General features: G+C 44.0%; 2 protein-coding genes across 10 annotated transcripts in view; one reads left to right on the top strand and one right to left on the bottom strand.

Moving 5' to 3' along the window:
• Nucleotides 1-21,808, top strand: part of PHC3 (polyhomeotic homolog 3) — a 53,329-nt gene that overhangs the window by 23,928 nt on the left and 7,593 nt on the right. For all 9 annotated transcript variants that reach the window (XR_013233422.1, XR_013233423.1, XM_077348428.1 and 6 more), the window contains 4 exons: nucleotides 9,311-9,551; nucleotides 10,673-11,532; nucleotides 14,063-14,213; nucleotides 18,373-18,626. Coding sequence is in view for 7 of the 9 variants with exons in the window: in XM_077348428.1 (XP_077204543.1) it covers nucleotides 9,311-9,551; nucleotides 10,673-11,532; nucleotides 14,063-14,213; nucleotides 18,373-18,626 (1,506 nt within the window). In the remaining 2 variants the exon portion in view is untranslated. The remainder of the gene's footprint in view (nucleotides 1-9,310; nucleotides 9,552-10,672; nucleotides 11,533-14,062; nucleotides 14,214-18,372; nucleotides 18,627-21,808) is intronic.
• LOC143842993 (A-kinase anchor protein 4-like) lies at nucleotides 3,207-5,619 on the bottom strand. Its single transcript, XM_077348426.1, has one exon. It carries the CDS (start codon nucleotides 5,470-5,472, stop codon nucleotides 3,382-3,384), a length of 2,091 nt encoding a protein of 696 aa, XP_077204541.1. The 5' UTR covers nucleotides 5,473-5,619; the 3' UTR covers nucleotides 3,207-3,381.

The following is a 21,808-nucleotide window of genomic DNA, read 5'->3' on the forward strand; positions in this document are numbered from 1 at the left end:
ATTGGAGGTGGGCCACGAAGGACGCCTTCTCCCCCCTTCCCCGGCCCTTTACTTCATCCCCCCCGGCCCTTTACAACACACTTTGGGTGTCATTGTCTCCCATCACTCCCAGATGGGACTATCTCGTTGCAGAGAAACAAGCTCAGGGTTCCCAGTGATTTGTCATTGTCATAAGTTAAAATTTCCATGAAAATAAAATGTTCCTTATGTTCATTGTTGTGGCATGTCTTTATCTTATTTTGAAGGGATGTTTAAACATTACCATAGCGATCAGAGAGCGTTAGGGCAGTGGTTGAGAGTAGAGGAGTAAACTACCCCCCCCCCACCGGGCCTCAGTAAAAGGCGTTGAGTGGTCCCCGGTGATAAAAAGGTTGGGGACTACTGTCCTAAAGCATCCAAGAAAAGTGTGTATCCAACCTTTGCTTGAAGACTGCCAGTGAGGGAGAGCTCACCACCTCCTTAGGCAGCCTATTCCACTGCTGAACTACTCTGACTGTGAAATTTTTTTCCCTAATGTCTAGCCTATATTGTACTTGTAGTTTAAACCCATTACTGCGCGTCCTTTCCTCTGTAGCCAACGGGAACGGCATCCTGCCCTCCTCCAAATGACAACCTTTCAAATACTTAAAGACGGCTATCATGTCCCCTCTCAGCCTCCTTTTCTCCAGGCTGAACATTCCCAAGTCCCTCAACCTATCTTCATAGGGCTTGGTCCCTTGGCCCCTGATCATCCTCGTCGCTCTCCTCTGTACCCTTTCAATTTTATCTACGTCTTTCTTGAAGTGAGGCCTCCAGAACTGCACACAGTACTCCAGGCGTGGTCTGACCAGTGCCGTATACAATGGGACTATGACATCTTGTGATTTTGATGTGATGCCCCTGTTGATACAGCCCAAAATAGCATTTGCCTTTTTTACCGCTGCATCACACTGCCTATGTTTAGTTTACAATCCACAAGTACCCCAAGGTCACCCAGCTGGCTGCATGTGGGGGAGCGCAGAATTGAACCCAGCTTGCCAGATTAGAAGTCCGCACTCCTAACCACTACACCAAACGGCGTCACTTTTGCTCCAACAGATTTGGTTTAGATGCAGCTGTCACTCATGCAGAGCAGCTATGCATGCTTGGTTAGTACATCTGTGTGCCACCTGCCTGGGCTGTAGACCCTAGCATGCTCACAAAGCCTGCACAGTCCCTTTGCATAGGGAGCAGCCCAAATGAAGTGCAACCCCAGGCACGTGCAAAGTGTCAAGGTGTGATGCTTAATAGCAATTGTAGGACCATCCCAATGGTCACAAAATAGCAGATGTTGGGTTTAGTATGGAAATAAGACAGAGAGAGAAAAAAATGTTTCATGGCATGTTGGAGACACTCTTGAGAAGGTTGTTGCCCTATGGATGTAGACAACTTTGCATTAAAAGATACTCTGCATGTTTTTATGCTCTTGTCCCAAGGCTGACTCCAGTTTTTTCAAAACTCTTCTACAATTTCATCAGTGTCTTAATTTGCTCGGTGTTAGTGTGAGATGCACTAAAGAAGGGAGTAGGTTGCACGAGCAAGTGAAAAAATTCCAAGGGTGTGTTCTTCCATGGCTGGGGGCTAGCATAGTCAGAAGCACTGGGCAAAGAGAAGGCCTACGTGGTGATACTAGTTGACTGTGGGCACCTCAGGGGTTCTGTACTGTCAGACCCCCAAGCCTGTCAGCCACTCATGCCGGGTGTGTCTTAGGCAGACATTTCAAAACCCAAAAAATAAATGCGTTCCCTATGAAAGCTATGCTTTTTGAAACAAAATACAAGGCAGTGGCTTCAGAGATGGCACAATGAAAGGCTGGAAGATGGAAAATATGTTGCAAGTTGTATTTATTGTTCACCCTAAAGGACAAGACATGGATATGTGGCTGTTTTCTACCTGAAAAATTATGGTGAGGTTTAAGTGCAAATTCATTAGCAAGCTGTATCTTGAAAATACCACAAAAATTTATAGTCATCTCCATCTTCTTCCTGTCTCCAGGTTTCTTTGCTGTAAACTAGTGCCAGTGAGTTATTTTCCATAGTGTGCTAATACATTGGGTTCAGTTTAGTTCACAGACAGTAAACATAGAAGCTTCCATCCAGTGCAGCTAATGAATTTTCATTTTTTATTATGCAAGAATGAACAAGACGCAAGTCTAAGACAGTGCACAGCGTACTCAAAATGGCTGATGCACCTATAATTTCTGTTTATTGCACTTTATTGCCTGCAGTTTAGCATTAAGCCTTTATCATTTTGAAGGCACATTTAATAAGCCAGGGGGAGCAAGGGAAACTAAGGTGTTCCAAATATAGGTCTATCTAGATGTCTCATGGAAGTGAACTGTATCTCATAAGCTCAAACTGCAGGCCTCATATTCATTTCCCCCAATCTCTTGCCTCTTGGCATCAAGCGGTATGCCTCTTGGGGGGGGGGGGGGCATGATTTTAGATAAATTATTTTGTAAGGCCAAGAAAAAATGAGCAAGATTCACAAGTATGACAAAGGAGATATGGTGTAATCTCACCTTTAAAGAGCTTATAATTTTCCCTTCTGAGTGCAAGCAACCTGGTTGCATCAGTGTAAGGAAAACCAGAGAAGTGGAAAGGGTCTCCCTTAACTGTCACAGTGAACAGGCTGCCTAACAGCTTATTAGCTGAATTCCCTATCTGCTCTGAGATATGAACAAAAGCAAAGAGGAAATTTTGAAAAGAAACAGAGAAGTGTAATGTGTTACCCTCTGATTTATTTTCTGGATCTAAGAGATTCTCATGGTGACTGTAGAATGCTTCTTTCCACCTGTAGATAAATGATGATGGGATGTAACAAAGACCCCCACGGAAAATGAAATTTAACACAATCTCATTTGCAGCCAGCTGGAAAGTTGTAGCAACTACTACTTTCCTAGCAGTTGTAGCTTACAAAGAAGGATTGCTATGAAAATATGTTTGGTGAAATCATCTATCTTCCTAGTCTTTCTCTGATCCCTTCCCCCTTGGTTTCTGTATCAGCCTATGAAGCTGCCAGAAATCCTGGTTGGCTGTGTCCACACCTTGCAGTATGGATTTTCTTACTACTGCAGTATTTTTGATTGCTTATCATTGTATATATAATGCCATGGGTAGGTAGAACCTGATTGTTCAGAAAGCTTTGTTGAAGTGATCAATAAAACAATCTGTCTCCCCCTCACTTTTTTTAATTCTTTTTTTATTGATGAGCTTGCCCAGCTTCCCATTTTAATCAGCCAGTTCAAGTCAATGCATTGCTGCTTGCAATGGGGCTGTAGTGGTGGTTATCTATTGCGCCAGGAAGGAATGGTTTGGGCGCTTGAGCTGGGCACCAAGTAACAGGAGAGGGAAGAGTTGGTTCTTACAGGTTAGCAAGGAGCCAGTCGACCAATCCACACCGAGGCATTTGCCCTGACATGGCATCCATTTGTTGTTTCTCGTAGTACCGCATCACCTCCTGAACTATATCTCCTACGCTGTAGCCTTTTTTGGCTGCTTTGTCAGCTAGCTGAGGAAGCCTGGACAAATCACCATCTTGCTCATTCATGAATGTCAAGTTAGGCACGTTGAACTGTGAAGCAACCAACCACTGGAGCACAGCTTGTAGCTCTCTGTTCTGAGAACTGTTGTTGGAATTCTGGTTATTCACAATCACTTCAGAGCCTGTTGAACCCAGCTGTCTTCCATTACATCTTCCATCGAAATCGCTGCCGTTAGCCATCAACAAGCACAGCTTCATCACAGATTCCACCAGCTGATCAATAAACTGTTTGTTTATTTGTTCCATGTTGTCATGCATCTCAGGGCTCCCGTTTGATTTTGATAAGGCCCTCTGTTGTCTGGACTCAGTAAAGGGAGGCTGCTTATAGCCCCTGTCAGGGGACCCTTCATCTGAACTGAAACCAGCTTCTCTCAGTACTTTCTGGATGATTGACAAGAGAATACTCGATATATCACCTTTTTGTGATTCAAGATGAGCATCTTGCCTTCCACTGCCTTGTCTTTGACCATATTTGGAACCGCCAGCTCTGTCATGAACGTAGCCAAATGAGGTGGTGTTGGTCTCACGGACACCTTGGTCCTTGTTCTTTTCTAGGAGGTGTTGCTGAATTAACATTAATGCTGTTACAATAAGGTCCTTAGCGTACACATCCATTGAGCAGTGCTTGTCTGAGCCTTTGCTTCCACTTGGAAGAGGTCTCATTTGTCCGTTACACCTGTCCCTTCCTGGGCCATGCATTTCACCTTTGAGTGATGCAAATTGGAGCCCGTGAGATCTGGAGTCTGAGTGAGCACCTGCCTTCAGTGCTGCAAATGCAAGGCTTTGAGATTTTTGCTTATCGTCCCCCGCCAATGCTTTAAATAAGCGTTTTACCATTGCTTCCAAAATCTCAGTTGACTTCTGGGTTCCCACATTGAAAAGGTTCTTCTTCACTGTATTAACAAAGTCAGAGTCTGTCATGAGTACTCCTGTGACGTTGTGTAGATTTTTCATGGTGGAGTCAATTAAGTCAGATATGACGTCTCTGGTGTGTTTGAGAAGTACCTTCTTTAAGACTACACAAGCTGGTGGAGGATGCTTCCCTTTCTGGACTTTCATGGTCTTCATGAATGAGAACATCATATCGGAAGCAACTTGGTTTGCATACACCATCAGCCCTTTGCTTACAGAAGCATCATCTGCCTGTCCCGACTGTTTCCTTTGACACATTTGTCGATCTTGTCCCCCCTGTCTGTAGCCATTCTGGTTAGACTGATTAGACATCTCTCCATAAAAGAGTGAAGCCTTCCGGGGGTCATCATGAGACGTCTTTGGGGATAACTTACCATATTCATCACTGGATGAAACCTTGCTTGGTGATCCACGGGTATTAATTGACTGGCGAATGCACCTACCACTGCTTTCAAGTTTATCCTTCATTTCTTTATGTGCCATTTGAACAACTAAGGAACACAGCTTGTTAACGTAATAGGAAAGGTCATCTCCTCTTTGGCTACCAGAGCCCCTGAATGATGTGTCGCTGCCCTGGGACATCCTGTCAACTGCAGATGAATTGTAAGAAGATTTACGAGGCCCTGAGGGGGTTAGTGCATGCTGGAATCCAACTGCGTATTTCTGAAGGTCGTTGCTGAGCCAGCTGACAATGTTGACTTCTTCAGAGGAGCCTTGCTTGAAAAGGCAAACTGCTCCTTCAGTATTGGCGTGGTTGTCTCGCTCGTTATCCTTTATTACAATGACTTCCTTCTCTTCAAGATGACGCAGGTCAAGGTCGGGGGAAGGGGCAGCAATGTTAGCTCTCTTGCTTTTCTGGTCTTTGTCTTTCACGTTAAGGCTGGAGACATCAACAAAGCAGATGACTTTACGATCCTGATCCTTCTGATTTTCTGCGCTGTAGAGATCAACTTTGCAAAGACCGGCTTGACTACTTAGCCAGTCGATCTCCTGAGCCATACTAGGTGTACCAAACCAGAATTGAACCCCGGGCCGTGGAGCGCTCTTGTTTCAGTTTTTGCTGACCCTGCCCCACTCAAGATGTTGCCTCCTCTCTCAGCTTTCCATGCTCTTGTACTAGCAGGTGGCATTTTCATTTGTGTGCACACATGGTTTCCATGACAGCCGTGACATCATAAAGCATCAGTATCATCCACCAGCCAGTGATGCTTAACCATGTTGAACAACACTTTGCTTTGTATTTCTCACTGCTTAAAGTAAACCCCAAATGGTTAAAAGCTGAAAGACACGGAGTTCATAATTTTGGTTCCATCAATTTCAGAACATCATCAAGGAAGAATTTATCCATGCTATGCTTCATTTTCCTACAGATGAATATGGTTTATTTCAATTGCATAAAATTCAGTATTCCACAGATCTCTAGTGTTTTAGCAGAGAGATATTTAAAATCCTTTTGTGTAGGTTTTATGATCTTAAGCCTTCTGGTGACCTCACAAAGAAATCTTAACCTTCCCCCCCAAATCTGAATTTGCCACTTTTACCTGGTGCTTCTCTTTGGTTACTCTCATCATGTCTCGTATTCAATATTGTCTTTGTGTCCCCTTCACCTGTAGTTTCATTTTTTTCCTGTCTTTATTGTTAGAAATAAATAGTAATATAAAATTACAAAATGATCCTGTGTACAAAAAACCACTCTCATTCACTGGTTGAAATTTCTCTGCCTCCTCCACGTTATAGTCTGCCATGCTCCCTGAATTTAAATAAATATGAATCATCCAGAAGCTAAATTAAAAGAGCTAAAAACATTGTGAGTTGGACCAAATCAATGCTTCAGCAGGAGAAAAGGGGGGGGGGTTGCTTTAACCAAACAGGGCTATGCTGAGGATGCTGGAACCTGCATGGACCAAAGCTATATTGAGCAGGTGCTGTAGTAAAGAAAGAATTTGGGTGGGATTGGGTGAAGAACTGGAAGGATCCATCCCAGTGTATCTCTGTACAAACCAAGACCTACCCTAAACTTACAAAGACTTTACTTACAGGGACAAGAAGCCTAGACAGAACCTTGTTGTCTTCGGATTTTGCTTGTTTCCCCAGTACTGTAGAAGTTCATAGTTGTAGTGTAGCTGCTCTCTGTATATTCCTAGCCATCCTGTCTTAGAGACTACAGTGAGCTGAGGAGGAGGAAGTGGGATCTTAGAATCTTTCATAAACTGGGTTACATGCCATTAAGGCGTCTTTTAATTTGCTATTCTGTTTGATGGTATTGGGGAGGATTGATCATCTTATTTATATACCCATTTTTCTCCTGAGCACATCGGGACCAAAAGGCAGGTAATAGCAAAATAACAATCTGTAAAAAAAACTGATATTAAAACAATATAGAGAAATCACCTAGAAACACCTTATGTCCCAAAGGAGGTATGCATATGAAACGGGCTACTTCATATCAATCTATTCGGTTGGCCAAGTAGATATGATACCCTGTTAGGAGCATGCAACTTTTTCTCTTGTTGGGAATAACACAGTGCGAAGAAAATGCCAAAAAGCATATACAGGTACCCAAGAAACCCAGCTGTGCTAGGCTTCTAAAAGGAATTGCATCTTTCTAAACCCCTTGATTTAAATAGACTTAGAAGCTGCTTAGGATCACAATGTATTATTTTTCTTTTTCGTCTGCTGTGAAATCTTTTAGCATCCTTCCTTTTTTATTTCTGTGACTCTGATACTTCTAAAATATATTTGTTATGCTTCATTTTTACTGGACTCAAACAAATCTTTCACACTCTATGCTTTTATACTTTTTTTAATGATCTCTTGATTCCTATTCTTTTGCCAGCAGAGGGCCTCCAGATTCTTTGGCTCCTTTGTAATCTCCAAATGTATATCACACTTGTGGCCTTTGCACCTGTGCAGAGCTTTGATCTGGGAACTTCTGCAGCAAGTTTTTTAGGTACATACAAAACATTCTTCTCAGCTGTTCATGCTCAAGGGGAGGAGTTGTGTCTTCCAGTTCTTTTCCCCAAAACATAGCACCAAAGCAACTTAAAAGCACCTATTGTACGCATGAATGTACAAATACCACTCGAAGAACATCAGTTATACACAGCCTCTTTTTCGTCTTCATGGTTTCTGTACATCACGCAAGGTAAGATTAGAATGATGATTGACGTGGAGATCAGTACAATGCGGTTATGAAAAGTTAGCACTGGACACCCCTGCTTTGACTGTGATATCTAAGGCATAGAGTGTCTCATGAAGACTAAAGGCATGACCCAGTAAGGGAAAGGATCGTGTGATTGATTATATCAAACATGTTCACAAGGAATGACCTTGGATTGCCCCAGGAAGAGGCGTATGGGGAGCTTGTTTTAGAATGTAATAGTAGCTGTGAACCAGAGATTGAGTAACTGAGGAGAGAAGAGAAGAGACCCAAGATTTTCTTGAAGGGGTCAGTTCTGGCCAGACAGTGTTGGCATCCAGAAAATGCAAGGCTCTCCTTACATTAGCATTTGGCTCAGGAAAACAAGTGAGGAAGACCAGGTCTGGATTCAGGTGAAATCCAGAAACAATATTTGGTAGAAAGACCAGGGCACAGAACTGCTTGACCCCTATAGAGCTGCACATAAGGAGGGAATGCATACATAGAGGAGAATTCACAGGATCTCTTTGCTGAGCACATTGCAACCAAGAAGGCACCCTTGAAGGTGAGAAATCTCAGGCAGCTAGGAATTTAAAGGGTGCCCCCATTGGACAAAGTGGGAACAAACCTGAATTGGTGGGCATGATACTGAGGGACTCAAGTGAACCTTGAGAGAACTTGTTTCCCCTGTCTTGTTCATGTATTTTAAGATCTCTGAGTTGGGTCCATGTTCACATCTCTACTCTGTACTGATGTACAGTGTTAGGCACCATATTGATTTATGTAGAACAATTGTACGCTGCTTCTCTAGGCCTGCTGTTAACTTCTAGACTCCACTATCACACTTTGAAACAACTTAGGCAAGCCTGGAATCCATCTAGGACAGGGGTAGTCAAACTGCGGCCCTCCAGATGTCCATGGACATTCGCTGGCAGGGGCTCCTGGGAATTGTAGTCCATGGACATCTGGAGGGCCGCAGTTTGACTACCCCTGATCTAGGAGTTTCAAGGCGGCATCTCAAGTCGACGTTGTATCTAAGAGCTTCAAGTCTGCCTGGTTCGGACTTTTGGAAAGACTTTTACCAAGGACTTTTTTTCTTTGTTTGCTACTCATACTGCCAGCTTACTATTCTGTAGAGATATAAGTGCTTTGTAATGTTAATCTTGCCATATATATGGATTCTTAAATATTGACAGTACACATTTGTTAATATATCGCACGTGACATTTCTTGTGTGTATTGTTTAGTCTTTGCTCATTCTATGTAACAATATTACAGCAATTTATTTTTTGGTTTTTAGATTTGTTAACCACTAGTGTCAGATATAGCGAAGCCTGAGGCCTTAGCTGATATAATATCTTGGGTTTAACAGTTATGATGTGTGAGATATTCTGATTTGGGTATAAGACTATGCTGTTCCTTTGTTACATTTTTACCCTACTCCTCATCTAAAACCTCAGAGCAGCATATGGGATTGACAGTTCTCTTCTCCATTTTATGCTCACAACAGCCTTATGAGGCAGCATAGGCTAAAGGGGCACAGTTAGCTCAAGCTTCCAGAGTAGGCTTTATAGTTGAGTGTTAACTGGAACCTGGATCTTGCTATTTTACTGCAACACCTCACTGCTTATCAAATGAGTTGTGAATAGATTATTTTATTTTAGATCTTTAAACATTTTTTCCTATTGTCATCTTCAGGTCCAGAATTTGACACTCCGAAGCCAGAAGTTGGGTGTGTTATCCAGTTCACAGAATGGCTCCCCAAAGGGCAGCAGTCAAACCCAGGCATTAGCTGTGTGTCCTAATAAACCTATAACCAGTACCAAAGCCAGCCAGTCAGATCCCTTAGAAAGTAAAAGAAAAGGAGACAGCCCAAGTGCAGAGCCTCGAAGTCCGGCTGTTACACGAACATCAAGTATTCATCAGCTCATAGCACCAGGTAGGACTGTGAAGACATGCTTTAAAAGGATATTCACTATAAATGTATTTGACTTGTTTGAGTCATTGTCTCGGGTATAGTCTTGTTTATGTAAAATACCTAAAGGTGCTTGACTGTCAGGGATGTGGATATCAAAACTGTATTGGCACAGCTGCTGCAATTTGGTACGCTTCTCATTAGTCCAGCACATCTAAACCGGATGTATGAAAATAGGATACACAAGGGGAGGTCCCACAAGACTTGCAGGGGCATCCCATTTCCTGTCCACCACTATTTCCTCTTTCCTTTTCTTGAAAGCCCCCAGAGATCTCTCCACCTTTCCTGCTTCCTTTTCTCCTTCCTTCCCACTAGCCAATCTACTTTTATCTGACCTCCTGCTTGCCGCATCTACCCAAGAAAACTATGGTCTAATTGCATGGTTCACATGAAGTAGCTTACAAATGTATCATGCAATAGTTCCACAAAGACATTTTAAATTAATATGAGGCGGACCTAGAAAAGGGAGATATCCAGGGTTGATGTGTTCTGTGATTCCGTGCAAGCATGCCATTTGATATATGTAGAATTTGATTTATTGTCCATCTCAGGTTTCACTTTTTCCTTTTCTAAACTTGAGCTTCACACGCTTATGGCTCTGAAGGTAGGCTGTAATGTCTTTGAATAATGCCTGGTGAAGTTTTGGAAGCCTGATGGGAGAATGGAATTAAGCTTCAGTGATCAGATTTGGAACTAGTAGAAGCAGAATTCTTTGTTTAAAAAAGGAATATGGAAATCTTTTATTTAGACAAGTTACACAGTTTCCCTTTTTATAGTGCAGCATGTATGTTTCCCTGATAGAAAGCCATGGTATTTATTTTTAACATGTACAGCCTGTCAAAGCAAACACAATTCCTTTTCCTTAATTGTAGGTGTATTTTGATTAAAAACTAGTCCTATCATATGCAACAGAGGTTCTGTTTGCAACAGAGGCTTCTGTTTGTAAAGATGATGTCCGGTTTTGTCAAATACTGGCCAGACTCAGGTCTTTCTTTTCAACTAAAAACATATATATTGTCTGTGGGATTGTAATGCCCTTAAGGAAATGAATGCTAATTTATCTTTTTTTTCATCTCTCTGTGCAGCTTCATATTCTCCAGTACCTCATTCTCTGTTAAAGCATCAGCAGTCCCCAGTTCATTCCCCACCTTCAAAAATTTCCCACCATCAGCTGATCTTCCAACAGCAGCAAGTTCAGCCAATCACACTCCAGCTTCCTCCCAGTCAGGAGCCATGTCCATCGCAGCACTGTGTACCACTCCAGGGCCATGCTCTTCCTCCGCCTCCCAGCAGCATCCCATCACAGCATTGTACGTCTCTTCAGCTCCATCCCCCTCCTCCTCCGCTCTCTCCAGCTCCATCCCAGTCCTCACAGCAATCAGTGGTGGTATCTCCTCCATCACCTCCTTCACCCAGCCAGTCGCCCACAATAATTATCCACCCCCAAGCTCTTATTCAGTCGCAATCACATCCTCTGGCATCATCGGCGCTTCAGTCCGAGCCGAACCCAGCACAGACCAGTGACAGTTCAACAGAACCAGTATCGCAGCCAGGGCATCTTCCACCCCAGCTCCCTTCTTCCCCAGTAGTACACATCGGACCAGCAGATCAGCCTGCGGTGGTGTCTACAGGCCACCAGATAACATCTCCAATGCCTCACCAACAGTATCCAGTTTTGCAGCCCACGCCAATCCCAGTTGCAACTTCTCCACGGCTGTCAACTTCTCCGAACCACAGTCAACCACTCCCTCTCCCACCAGTTCAGTCTTTACAACCCGAAATTCTGTCCCAGGGTCAGGTTTTGGTACAGAATACGTTGGTTTCCGAGGAGGAGCTGCCTGCTGCTGAAGCTTTGGTCCAGCTGCCATTTCAGAGTCTTCCTCCCCCCCAGACAGTTGCAGTTAACCTTCAAGTTCAACCAGCAGTACCTGTTGAGACCCCAGTGGTAAGCATTTGTTAGCTTTCCTTCTGGTTCAAAGCTAGAAGGAAGCTTGAATTCTTTTTTGGGGGGTTATGTCAGATATACATTTTTTTTTTGCTTGTTTACCACACACACAGTCTCATAAGGTTTGTCAGTACAAGGAAGATTGAGTGTTGTTGTTTTCTGTTAAGATGTCATTTATACACATGTAAGCAGGCCCTTTTTTTCTATGAAACGTATATACTTGCTTCAAAATTTGAATGTGTTTAGTTTCACGTAGTTACATCAAATACACTGAAATGCATTCTATTCTAGCACTTCTTTTAATATTAATAAATATTTTCTACAAGTTACTTTTTTCCCATTATGAAAGCATAATCTGTGTTTTTTATAAATGCTTTGTACTCAACTCGGTGAACAGGTAAATTAATTATAGCCCATTAATTCTGTTTCTTCCTCTGTCCTCAAGTATAGCCCCTTCTGAAGCCTTTTGGGAGAGTAGCCCAATTATAAAGATATTACAACATTATCAGATTGTCTCTGTAAATAACACATGTACATGGGATGTTATGAGTTGTGTACATAAGCATGTACAGTTCAATGTGATCAACTGTCACTGTCCCAGAAAAGGTTTACTTTAATTGATCAGAGACACATATGAGTTTTGTAGCTTTTGCTTTTGTGATTTGTGTTTAATCCCTCTCAAGCTGCTTGGACATAGTTGTGTTCTGCCAAATTTTAGTTAGAATCATAGAATCATAGAGTTGGAAGGGGCCATACAGGCCATCTAGTCCAACCCCCTGCTCAACGCAGGATCAGCCCAAAGTATCCTAAAGCATCCAAGAAAAGTGTGTATCCAACCTTTGCTTGAAGACTGCCAGTGAGGGGGAATTCACCACCTCCTTAGGCAGCCTATTCCACTACTGAACTACTCTGACTGTGAAAAATTTTTTCTTGATATCTAGCCTATATCGTTGTACTTGTAGTTTAAACCCCTTTCCTCTGCAGCCAACGGGAACAGCATCCTGCCCCGTCTCATGACAGCATCCTGCCCTCCTCCAAATTACAACCTTTCAAATATTTAAAGAGGGCTATCATGTCCCCTCTCAGCCTCCTTTTCTCCAGGCTGAACATTCCCCAAGTCCCTCAACCTATCTTCATAGGTCTTGGTCCCTTGGCCCCAGATCATCATCGTCCCTCTCCTCTGTACCCTTTCAATTTTATCTACGTCCTTCTTGAAGTGAGGCCTCCGGAACTGTACACAGTACTCCAGGTGTGGTCTGACCATCTAGATCAGGGGTAGTCAAACTGCGGCCCTCCAGATGTCCATGGACCACAATTCCCAGAAGCCCCTGCCAGCATTTGCTGGCAGGGGCTTCTGGGAATTGTGGTCCATGGACATCTGGAGGGCCGCAGTTTGACTACCCCTGATCTAGATCATTAATAAATATGTTAAAAAGTACTGGGCTAAGCACCGAGCCCTGAGGTACCCCGCTACTCACCTCCCTCCAGTCTGATGAAACACCATTGACAACAACTCTTTGAGTGCGGTTCTCTAACCAATTTTCTATCCACCTAACTATCTGAAAATCCAGATTGCAGTCCTTCAATTTATCCATCAGTTGGTAAAGTTTTCCTGAGTTTGCTTCTAAAATGCTCAACTACTAAGCCATATGCTATATAGCAATATTGTTTGTTGAATAGAGCATGGATCCAATTTGTTATTTATGTATACACTAGGGGCCAAGCACATTGCATTCAGGAATACAACGGGTGCTAGATTGGGGGGGGGGGTGGAAGAGCTCTGCATATGGCCTCTCCCTCCCCCCAGGACCTGGAAAGGCTGCAGGCAGCTGTCAGCAAACTCACCGGCAGGGACAGTTCTCACGCAGTGGGGATCTGCAGCCTCTGAAGGAAGTGGAAGGAGGGTGTGGTCAGGGGTAGGGACCAGAAGGTGATTGGCTGGTCACTGGACAGACAAGCAAGCCGGTTGGAGGAAGAGGAAGCACTTGGGTGGGACAGCCACCCTGATTGGGTGTTAAGTGCTGAGTGGCACTTAAGTCATGAGACACGCTCCTCCTCCAAGCCTTTACAAGAAATATATTATGAGTGGTTGCATTATTTTCCCTCTTTTCCTGTTCTGTGAATTAGATTTTGATGTCACAGACTGCAACATGCTGAGTCTGTTCAGAAATTGCACAAAACTCACTAATTAAACTATGGTTTTGTGAGGGAATGAAGGCCTCTCCTATTGACTATGGTTAGTTAGGGTCTGAAATGGATTTTTTGGGGGGATGTATTGACCACTGTTAGTTTTAACTATGGGTTTGCATGATATCTGAATTCAGGCAGCCTAGCTTACTCCTAGCTTGTTCTCTAATGACATCCTCCCCAGCTACAGGGAGAAGAAAACAAAAATGCAGGAGTGATCATATATATAAAAAGTTATCTTGCCTTTCCCTCCAGAAATGGGAAAGGAGGGCAACTACCAAAGCCCCAACCCAAATAATATCTGGAGGATGTGCTTCTGACCATCCTTATTTGTTGCATGCAGATTTATCAAGTGGAGGATATGTGTGAGGAAGAGATGCCAGAGGAGTCTGAATGCGTCCGCATGGCGAGGACCCCTACCCCTCCAACCCTGTCGCCACCAGCCATCACCTTACAAAACAGAGACGAGCTTGCCTACGAGGAGCCCTTTTCAGGTAAGAAGGAATACAGAGACTCTTAGTTAGTTACTTAAAGCAGCCTTTGGTGCTCAGAGCTTGATTCAGAGGTAACAAGCAATCCTCAATGTATTTTTATGTGCATAGGGGCCGAACTAAACATGACAGCATCCACGGGTCAGACTGTGGATGCCGCCCCCATTTTAAAGCGATGTAAACCTGCTGCAAGGGTCTGATCCTTTAGCACAGTGGGCTGAGGCACTCTTGGCTCCCCAGTGTGCCTTATCAAGTGTTGAGACAGCTGCAGGGGGATGGCTGGGGGAACGAGAGCACATCAGTCCACCATGTTGTGGGCTCAGTCCAGATTGGGGCCCTCATGGCTATGTTAGGTCGCTTTAAGAAGGCAGTATCCACAGGTCAATCTCTACCTCTTTGCCTAATCAGCATCACAGGGTTATTGTGAAAATAAAATGGATGAGAGGAGGACCATGGACACCACCGTGAAATCTGTAGAAGGCTGGGACAACACTGTAATACAGGGGTAGTCAAACTGCAGCCCTCCAGATGTCCATGGACTACAATTCCCATGAGCCCCTGTCACAGAACGCTGGCAGGGGCTCATGGGAATTGTAGTCCATGGACATCTGGAGGGCCGCAGTTTGACTACCCCTGCTGTAATAGATAAATATATAAAACTGCAGGTGCTGTGTTAGCCATAGGTTTTAGTTCCTTGTCTTGCTGCTTGATTCTAGGCAAGTTATTTGCAATTTCCAGCTATTCTGAGCTCAAGAGACCTCTGCAGAGGTGGCCAAACTGTGGCTCTCCAGATATCCATGGATTACAGTTCCTATGAGCCCCTGCCAGCACATGCTGGCTTGGACTTGAAAATTGCAGTTCATGGACATTTGGCCACTCCTGCTCTAGAGCTTCTAAATCCTAATAGATTACAAGCCAACTTCAGGCATCTCTAGCCAGCTACACTGGCAATCTGTCACAGTTGTGGGTGCAACTCAGTTCTCACTGCATCACATTTTAAAGCCCACTCCTTCTATTGCATTTCAACTCCCAACCTGGGCCATGGATCTCTTTGGTTGATTGCTAATATTACAGGTGATGCGTCTTGTGATGTAATTGAACGAGTTCCAAATTCAACAGTGAAATGGCGCCATGACAAACTTATCACCATGTAAGTTCTGGTCCCCCCACTGTCCATGCATATGACTCTGTGCATGCTAGCAGGGGCTCATGGGAATTGTAGTTCATGGATATCTGGAGAGCCACAGTTTGGCCACCCCTGTTGTAGCTTGTCTGTGACAATGTGGACCACTTTCCAGTCCAGCTTGAATTCACACCAAGATAACAGCCATAAGGAAGAAAACCTCCCTAACTCTGCTGCTCACTCCAAAGAGCAACCAGTCTGGGTCCTGCTTCCCGTTTAAAGAGCACTCCAGTTAGAGCAGGGACACACGCGCAAATGGCTATAACATGATCTGCTGACTAAGTGGTGAAATAACGTTTTAAGGGAAATAACAATGAACTAGAGCAGGGTTCCCCAAAGCAGAACCCATGGGCACCATAGCACCATTTGAGCTTAAAGTAGGCAAGGTCTTTGTAAAGCAGGACTTGTTATTGGATACCATCATTCAAATGGAAGGGGCTTGCATCAATTTAATACTAGCAGCTGTCTCTAGAGGATCTGGAGGCATTGATACTTTTAGTTCCGTTAATCTGTTTCTCAATTATTTTACTGTTGAGAAACCCCTGAAACGTTCCTCAGACTTCGAGAAACCCGAGAAGTGGAGTGATGGTGCAGAATATGGTAGTCCCACCGATTCAGGAAACCCTGCCAGGGCTGTCAAGAAACCCCAGAATGTCTGCCTTACACCTTCAGGGTTTCCTTCTTTTAACTGCCCCCTCCTCCTCTTTCTAACTTCCTCCCCTTGGGATTTCCTTTGTTTCTTTGAATTCCTCTTCTTCAGTTCTTTTGCAAAACGAGGAAGGATGTCTTGTTTTGGGCTCTGCTTCCTGTGGCAGCCATTTTGGGGCGGCACTCACCACTCCCTTTCAAAGTTCCAAAGATGCTCAAGGTTTAAAAGGATTGGGGATCCTTCAACTAGAAATTAGCAAATTCAGTCAGTCAAAATAATTCCAAGCATGCTACTATAATATCTGACCCTAGGGTGCTTATGTCAAGCTGAAGTGGAAAGCAAGTAGCCAAACAGGTCAAACAAGAAAGCAATGCAAAAGCTTATTGCTGGAGGTTCCATACAAAGGTCCGCTTCCCAAGTCAGGGGTCCAAATGGCCAAGCAACCCTCAGTCCCAAAAATAACTGAAGGAGAAGAGTGCTGGGAGCAAAGCCTCCCTCTCAGTAGAGAAGCAGAGGCTGGTGATGAGGGTCATTTGGGAAGCTTCTGCAGCCAAAGCCAGAGGGAACACCCAAGAATTTGGTTTTGAAGGAAGATTTATTATAAGGCAAGAGGTTTGCGTTAAACATTAAATGTTATTTCTTCCTCCTAGTTTGGCAAGAAGGAGGTGGGTAAGGTTAGGGAGCTGGTATGCCACAGGATTGAAGATGAAAAGGTGGGAGGTCCTGGGTGCCAGAACTGTTTCCCGAACAAAGATTGGAGGCGGGGAAGAGGAGGCGGGAGCCTCGATGGTCTCAATCAGCTGGGCTTTCAACAGGAACGTCAAAACATTTCAAATCAGATCACTCCCAACCGAGAATCTTTCAGCAAGAAATGCTAATGCAGGCATAGCGCTTCAATGGCAGGAACGCTGATGCGACAGAATCCTTTGTGGTTAAACGTACCTTGTTTAATCGCTTGAGAGGCCCTGATTAGTAGTCTGATTACCCAGACCTTCCCCGATATGCAGGACGCAATTAGGCACGGGCCTACTAGCCCTCCAGCTAGTCCTCAGACCTTTGAGGTTCTAATGGCTAGAAACTCTGTTTCTTGGCCTCAGGTACTTGGCAGACAGAGGCTGGCCTGTCATCCAGATTGGTGCAGGAAAAGGGGGGTGGAGGAGAGAAAGGCCAACAATATTAAAGGCTTGATTGATAGCAACATCTCACTTTCCTTTTTTATTCACTTTACGAAAAGCACAAAGTAATTTTAGAAATTCAACCGGGTAACTGTGTTGGTGTGAAGCAGTAGAACAGAGTTTTAGGCCAGCGGCACCAGAATGAAATTTTGTTGGACATAAAGATGCCGCTAGGTTCAGACGTCCGTTTTAGGAATGAAATCAAGTGACCATAAATCCAGAATAACCATGCAAAGGACAAGAATACCAATGCTGTTGGGAAGTGTAGAGCATCACGTGGTTGCTTTTAGGTTCTCCCTGAGCAGCAGGCAGGCATAAGTTAGCGGGGAACAGGAGGCAAGAGAGCATTTTCCTTATTCCTGCTGGCCTAGATCAGGGGTAGTCAAACTGCGGTCCACCAGATGCTCATGGACTACAATTCCCATGAGCCCCTGCCTGCATTTGCGGGCAGGGGCTCATGGGAATTGTAGCCCATGAGTATCTGGAGGGCCGCAGTTTTGACTACCCCTGGTCTAGATGGATCAGCAGGATTTACCTACCCAGTAATGTGATTCAAGGAAAAGAAGGGTAGGAATGAATAGGCTTGCTGTAGGTTTCTCAGTTGGACTGTATGCAATAGAGCATCCAAGTTACTGTTTATTGAAATAAGTAGCAAAGAAATGAGTGTGAATCACCCATGAATTATGGCAGAACTTAATCTAGAAAAACTCCTTTAGGCAAGAAATCCAATGACTGATAGTATATACTGGGACTCGCATACAATACCTTTGGCCATAAGTACATTGCATGCCAGTGAAACAGATGCATGAATTAAGCTTCTGCATTGTATTATGCAAATTGGGACTGTGTTACGTTATTACGGTTCTGCAGTGCATCATGCAGGTTAAGGCTGTGCCTTGCAGTTTTTTTTCTAGTCTGCATATGTGGTGCTGCAGGGCTCTGAGCTGAGCATCAGGAGGGCACCAGTTAGCGTGACTGCCCCACAGTTGGTGAAACAAATATTAGAAAGAGTGCTCTAGAGTGGCAAGGCCACAAAAGGAGGTAATGATTTCTGTAACTATGAAGACAATGGCACTTGAGTCTTTTATATATATAATAACATATATAATATAAATATATATATATATATATTTAAAAATATTACTTTTCTTCCAGAACAAGAGGGACATTCTTCAGTGGCCTCATCAGTCAGCGCTTCTGTAATTAAATCACCATCAGACCCTTCACATGCCTGTATTCCACCACCACCTCTTTTGCTTCCAGCAGTCGCCACAAGGAGTAACAGCGCATCAATGGCTAGTAGGAACCCTAGCATAGAAAACAAGCCTCCACAAGCTATCGTTAAGCCACAAATCCTGACCCATGTTATTGAGGGCTTTGTGATCCAAGAAGGGTTAGAACCGTTTCCTGTAAGTGCGAAGCAAAACATTCAGCAATGTGTCTGTGACCTTTTTTTTTCTTTTTGGTATCCAAAAGGCAATATGTTGTGGTTGTTCGGGGTTATTGCTTAACTGAAGCTTTTTCCTCTGAATAACTTGACAACAAACCGAGCTTGCGACTAGAGAGGGGATCTGATAACCATCTTCAAATATTTAAAAGGGTGCCATATGGAGGATGGAGCAGAATTGTTCTCTCTTGCCCCAGAGGGACAGACCAGAATGAATGGGATGAAATTAATTCAAAAGAAATCCCGTCTAAACATCCGGGAAAAGTTCCTGACAGCTAGAGTGGTTTCTCAGTGGAACAGGCTTCCTCAGTAGGTGATGGGATCTCCAACTTTGGAAATTTTTAAACAGAGGCTAGATAGCCATCTGATGGAGAGGCTGATTCTATGAAGGCAAAGGGGTGGCAGGTTACAGTGGATGAGTGATAGGGTTGTGAGTGTCCTGCATAGTGCAGGGGGTTGGACTAGATGACCCATGAGGTCCCTTCCAACTCTATGCTTCTATGATTCTAACTGCTGTCCATCAGACAACTGAAGGGAAACAGACTCTCTGAAGATAAGTAGTACTGCTTCTTTTTGTTTAGAAGGGTTCTCTCTCCCCACCCCGGAAACCTGGGATCCCAGTTCCAAAACAGTGGAGGAACCATTAATACAGGAGGGACTGCTTCTCACTGATGAGAGCATCTGCTGAGTTTCAGTCCCCAGCAAGTGTTCTCTTCCAATCCAGAAAACATGGGACCACAATTCTAAAACAGTGGAAGAACCAGGCGTGCAGAAAAGGAGGGACTATGGCTTAGCGATAAGATCATCTGCTTGGGATACAGAAGGTCCCAGGTTCAATCCCCAGCATCTCTGGTTAGTAGATGATGCGAAAGACCTCTACCTGAGGCCCTCGGGAGCCCCTGCCAATGCAAGTATATCTAATGAACCTTGATGATGGACCAATGGTGTGATTTAATATAAGGAAACTTCTTGTGCACAAAGTTTAGTGCTTGGTCAGTAAGCAGATTAATAAAAGACCTTTTGCCTGAGATTCTTGAGAGCCACTGGGTATACAATACTGGATTCAATCAATCAACTCAATGTAAGGCAGCTTCATATACTTAAAGGTTAGGCCACTTACCAGAAGACCGTCTAGACAAACACACACTGGCTACATTCCTGAGATAGATTCAGATATAACTTGGGCAGATCTCCAGGGAAGGAAATTGCCCAGTTATGGGTTATTGGTGTATGGAAAGGTACCACTAATCAGGCATTTGAAGTATGCAGTGAATGGTTTAGGTTGCTACATGTTTTGGAGATTATGGGCTGTTTTAATCTTCCTCTTTTTGATGTTTTGACAGCAAACATGCATGAGATAGGGCCAATTGGTTTACCTTATCTCTTTGGCAATCACAAAACAGCCTTGTAGGCCAGACAAGTTTGATTCTGCATGGTTGAAAAGGGCAAGTTATTGGAAGCAGCAGCAGCGCTGTTTTTTGTACCCTCCTTTTTACTACCTGAAGGAGTCTCAAAGCAGCTTATAATCGCTTACCCTTCCTTGCCCCACAGCAGATTCCCTGTGAGGTAGGTGGGGCTGAGAGAGCTCTGAGAGAAGCTGTGATTGGCCCAAGTTTATCCAGCTGGCTGCATGTGGAGAAGGAGGAGTGGGGAATCAAACCAGGTGCTCCAGATTAGGCTGCTGCTCTCAGCCACTATACCACGTTGGGAATAATGAAATCAGACATTTTAAAAGCAATATAGTAATGTTAATTTTGTGCCCTGTTAATATTTGTGCAGCAGCTTTCCAATCAAGTTTAGATAAGCTACCTTAGAGTACTAAAAATGGTTTCCTTTGGCATCTTATCTTTAGGCATTCCATTGGCTTTGATGAGAAGAACATGCATTCATTCTGCCCCAGAAAGGAGAGAAGGGATATGGTACCATGGGAATAGATTGATGGCTGGGATCCAAACGACACTCAAGGACTTGTGCATGCCTAGTGGGATCTTTGACTGTGGCCTTTGAACTGCAGACTCTCATGCTGTATCACAAGCAGCTTTTGGAGACACCCTCCGTTTCAAAAGTGGCTTGTCATGAGGCATGGTCTTGGGTAGAGGGTGAGTTGTTCAAGAAACACAATTTTGGAGTCTCATTGGGCAAATGGAATCTGATGTGCTATTCCTTGATTTGCAGCCACACTCCTCTCAAAAGAGGCTTGAATTTCTTCCTGAATATGCTGGGACCAACTGAGCAGGCCTGTCGCTCGGAGCACAGTACTGTTAACGTTGGCTGTCAGACGCAACTAATGGGCAGGCCGTCTTCTGAGCTTGAAAGAGAGGCAGACTTTCATCTTGTTCAATAGGGATTTGACGCCTTATGTCAGGGGTAGTCAAACTGCGGCCCTCCAGATGTCCATGGACTACAATTCCCATGAGCCCCTGCCAGCATTTGTAGTCCATGGACTTCTGGAGGGCCATAGTTTGACTACCCCTGCCTTATGTGATCATGTTTTTTTAAATATACCTGTAAAAATTATTTATTTTTCACATTTCTGTGCTGCCCTTTTCTGGGGGGCTCAGGGCAGCTTACAACATATCAAATACAGTTTGGTTAAAACATTTAAATTATTATTTAAAACAGTTGACATTAGAACCCAGGAGTTTACCACCATGTCTCCCCATGGGAGGGATGTAAACCGTCCTGAACCGCAAGGGGAGGGCGGTATATACATGTAATAAATAAATATATAAATAGGGGGTATAAATTGCTGAAATATTAATTATATATATATGGCATCCGGGTGTTGTTATCTATGATGTATGTAGGGAGGCCAGTTGTTGGTGTTCTGTGGGCCTCAACCATAGGCCTGGTGGAACTGTTTTAGGGCCTGCAGGACCCTGATCTCACTCGGACAAGCATGCCACCAGGCCTCTGGTTGAGGCCAGTTTCACTCTTCTGCAGCTGGGGATCTTGAGCAGTTTTTCTGAGCTTAAACTCCTCTGAGGGGCATAGAGGAGGAGGTGGCCCCGCAGGTACAGCTTTAAAATTTGGTGGAGGCATGTAAAGAAACAGTATCTAGCATAAGTCTTGTAAGAATTAAATCATCAGTGCAAAGAAGCTCATAAGATTTTAAGGTCAAAGAAGGGGAGACTGAACAGGGTA

This window comes from Paroedura picta, chromosome 8 (assembly GCF_049243985.1).
Source record: "Paroedura picta isolate Pp20150507F chromosome 8, Ppicta_v3.0, whole genome shotgun sequence".
NCBI classification, from domain to species: domain Eukaryota; kingdom Metazoa; phylum Chordata; class Lepidosauria; order Squamata; family Gekkonidae; genus Paroedura; species Paroedura picta.

Excerpts from the sequence above, each read along its gene's own strand:
- LOC143842993 (XM_077348426.1), bottom strand. The coding sequence starts at position 5,472 with ATGGCTCAGGAGATCGACTGGCTAAGTAGTCAAGCCGGTCTTTGCAAA.